This window comes from Protobothrops mucrosquamatus, unplaced genomic scaffold, assembly GCF_001527695.2.
Source record: "Protobothrops mucrosquamatus isolate PMUCROS unplaced genomic scaffold, P.Mucros_1.0 scaffold2746, whole genome shotgun sequence".
In the NCBI taxonomy this organism is placed as follows: domain Eukaryota; kingdom Metazoa; phylum Chordata; class Lepidosauria; order Squamata; family Viperidae; genus Protobothrops; species Protobothrops mucrosquamatus.
Genome location: NW_015388787.1, coordinates 19,373 through 22,810, shown reverse-complemented (window position 1 = coordinate 22,810; position 3,438 = coordinate 19,373). Strand labels below are relative to the sequence as shown.

Here is a 3,438-nt window from a genome sequence, read left to right as displayed (position 1 = left end):
TGGGCTCAGCAGAAGCACCAGGATCAGTGCCGAGCTCCAGCTGGCGCTTCCGCTGAGCCCTGACAGCCCTGCAGCTCCAGCCGTCTCTCGCTCAGGCTTGTGCGGTGCTGCCACCGGTTCAGCTCATTCCCCTTCCCTACTACTTTTCTAGAATGGGCGCGTACCACCTGCCAGGTGCCAAGGTACCACAGGTGGTACCCGTACCACTGGTTGAAAAGCCCTGTGTTATGTGATGGCTATCAAGTTGGTTGGTTTTTTTTGTGTTCTTTGCTTTAGTGAGCTTGCAAAACATAATAAAATTAAAGAAATGGTGCAAAGAGTTGACTGGTGGCCCAGAAAGCGATGTAAAATAGTATTATGAAGCGAACAAGGCTACAGTGATAAAGAAATGAGAAGAAAAATGGGCGGAAACTTAACCAAAGGTGGCATTTCTACTGTACACTTTTCCCAAAAGGTTTCCACAATTTTGACCACTCCTGTATCGGTGAATTAATTGAGCCCTTCAAGCTTGTGGCCCAGCTTAATTAACCTGTTATTTCACCCAGATTAAACCTCAGTTACCAACGCTCTCTCTTCCTTTTAATCCGTGTTTTGTTGTTTTTTCCCCCCAATGCAGAATCGTCACGAAATGCTGGCTCTGGAACCGCTGCATTCCTTGCTCCGGATGAAGTGGAAAAGATTTGCTCGGCACGTCTTCTTCCTCTCCTGCGGCCTGTACTTCATCTACAACCTCATTTTGACGTTGATCTCCTACTACAGGCCTCACACCAAGCAGGTAGGGAGGGCTCCCGAAGGTGCTTTTTTCCAAGAGGCAACTGGACTTTCTTGTTTTTCCTTTGAAGACGTTTCTCTTCTCATCCCAGAGGCTTCTTCAGCTCTGACTGGTGGTGGGGAATGGAAGGATTTATACTCCTTGTAGACAGCTGGTCATTTGAATTGTTTTAGAGAGTCGTTGAGGCCACTTGGAGGTTTACCTGTGTCCTCGGGGTCACCGGAGTGGTGCAAATGGGTGTGGAGCCTCCTTGGAACTGCGGAAAGGACCGTGTTGTAGACTGGAGATGGATGATGTCGTGTCCCTCCCCCTCTGTTGAGGGATGGATGTTCAATTTTGACCTAGATGGCCTCTTTGACCCCTCTTTCAAACCAGCGGACATAGATAAACCTCCAGGCGGCCTCAACGACTCTCTAAAAGGATGCAAAAGACCGGCTGTCTGCAAGGAGTATAAATCCTTCCATTCCCCACCATCCCAGTCAGAGCTGAAGAAGCTTCTTGGATGAGAAGCGAAACGTCTTCAAAGAAAAACAAGAAAGTCCAGTGGCCTCCAGAAAAAGCACCTTTGGGACAACCATGAACCTGGATGACTGAGAGCCTCCACAAACAGGTAGGGAGGGCAGCACCATCTCCTCATCCTTTTTATTCTGGACAGGATGGATCCCTTTCCAGGGCATCTTCAATAAACTGCCTTCTCCAGGTAGTCCTTGACTTACGGCCACAGTTGGGAGCAGAATTCCCACGGCTAAGCAAGGCTCAGTTTAGCGAGTTGTGCCCAATTTTAAGATCTCTATTTTTTTCTGCCATGGTCATGAAGTGAATAATAATAATAATAATAATAATAATAATAATAATAATAATAATAATAATAATAATAATAATAATAATAATAATAGTGATAATAATAATAATAATAGTAATAATAATAATAATAATAATAATAATAATAATAATAATAATAATAATAATAATAATAATAATAATAATAATAATAATAATAATAATAAAAAAAGTTGGAAGGGACCTTGGAGGTCATCTAGTCCAACCCCCTGCTCAGGCAGGAAACCCTATGCCACTTCGGACAAATGGCTGTCCAATCTCTTCTTAAAAACTTCCAGTGTTGGAGCATTCACCGCTTCTGGAGGCAAGGAGTTCCACTGGTTAATTGTTCTAACTGTCAGGAAGTTTCTCCTTAGTTCTAGGCTGCTTCTCTCCTTGCTGCAGTTGTTAAGTGAATCACGTGGTTGTTAAGCGAATCTGGCTTCCCCCCCCCCACCGACTTGGCCTGTTGGAAGCTGCAAATGGCGCTAACGTAAGCCCAGGATGATGCAGCGATTGTAAACACAGGCAGTCCTCGACTTATGACCGCAACTGAACCCAAAATGTACGTTGCTCAATGAGACGTTCGCTAAGTGAGTTTTGCCCCCTTTTACGACCTTTCTCGCCACGGTCGTTAAGTGAATCACTGTCGTTGTTAAGGTAGTCACACAGTTGTTAAGTGAATCCGGCTTCCCCCCGTTGAGTTTGCTTGTCAGAAGGTCGCAAAAGGGGATCACGTGACCCCCCCGGGACACTGCGACCGTCGTAAATATGAATCAGTCGCCAAGCGTCTGAATGTAAATCACAGGAGCAGAGGGATGCTGCAAGGGTCATAAGTGTGAAAAACGGTCATAAGTCCCTTTTTTCAGTGCCTCTGTAACTTCAACCGGTCACTAAGTGAACTGTCAAGTGCCCAAATTTTGATCACCCGACTGTCGTAAGTGCGAGCACCGGTCGTAAGTCACTTTTCCCCATATTGTTGTAACTTTGAACAGTCATTCAATGAATGGTTGTAAGGCGAGGACTACCTATATTCTTATTTTTTTTTCTTCTCCTTTTTTTTTTTCTTCGTCCCTAGCCTCCACCGTTCCCTTTGGCATTGATCGGAGACCTGAATTGGCTGCAGCTGTCGGGACAAGCCATGGTTATCTTGGGAGCCGTGTTTATTGCTATTAAAGAGGTAAGTGCTGATAGGAATATTCGACACCGGCATGGATCCCTTCTCTTAGGGTGCCCGAACTGGGTTTCACATGACAGACTAAAGCATAGGAAGAACGGCTGAGGGACTTGGGTTTGGCTAGTCTAAGCAAAGAAGAAATAGGGGAGACATGATAGCAGGGTTCCAGTATTTGAGGGGCTGCCACAAAGAAGAGGGGGTTACGTTATTCACCAAAACACCAGAGGGCAGGACAGGAAACAATGGTTGGAAACTGATCAAAGAGAGAAGCAACCTGGAATTAAGGAGAAACTTCCTGACAGGGAGGACAATTAACCAGTGGAACAGCTTGCCACCAGAAATCGTGGGCGTTCCATCACTGGAGATTTTGAAGAAGAGACTGGACAATCACAATCACTTAGAATATGGAAAGAATAGAATAGAATAGAATAGAATAGAAATAGAAATAGAAATAGAAATAAGAATAGAATAGAATAGAACTGAATAGAAAATAGAATAGAACAGAATAAAATAGAACAGAATAGAACAGAAAATAGAATAGAATAGAATAGAATAGAAAAGAATAGAATAGAACAGAATAGAAAATAAAATAGAATAGAATAGAATAGAATAGAATAGAAATAGAAATAAGAATATAATAGAATATAATAGAATAGAATAGAAATAGAAA

General features: G+C 43.3%; 1 protein-coding gene across 1 annotated transcript in view; it reads left to right on the top strand.

Annotated features, from left to right (window-relative positions):
• TRPV3 (transient receptor potential cation channel subfamily V member 3) overlaps positions 1 to 3,438 on the top strand; it is a 47,239-nt gene that overhangs the window by 28,548 nt on the left and 15,253 nt on the right. The window contains exons 8-9 of the mRNA XM_029286027.1: positions 617 to 775; positions 2,670 to 2,771. Of these exons, the coding sequence (XP_029141860.1) occupies positions 617 to 775; positions 2,670 to 2,771 (261 nt within the window). The remainder of the gene's footprint in view (positions 1 to 616; positions 776 to 2,669; positions 2,772 to 3,438) is intronic.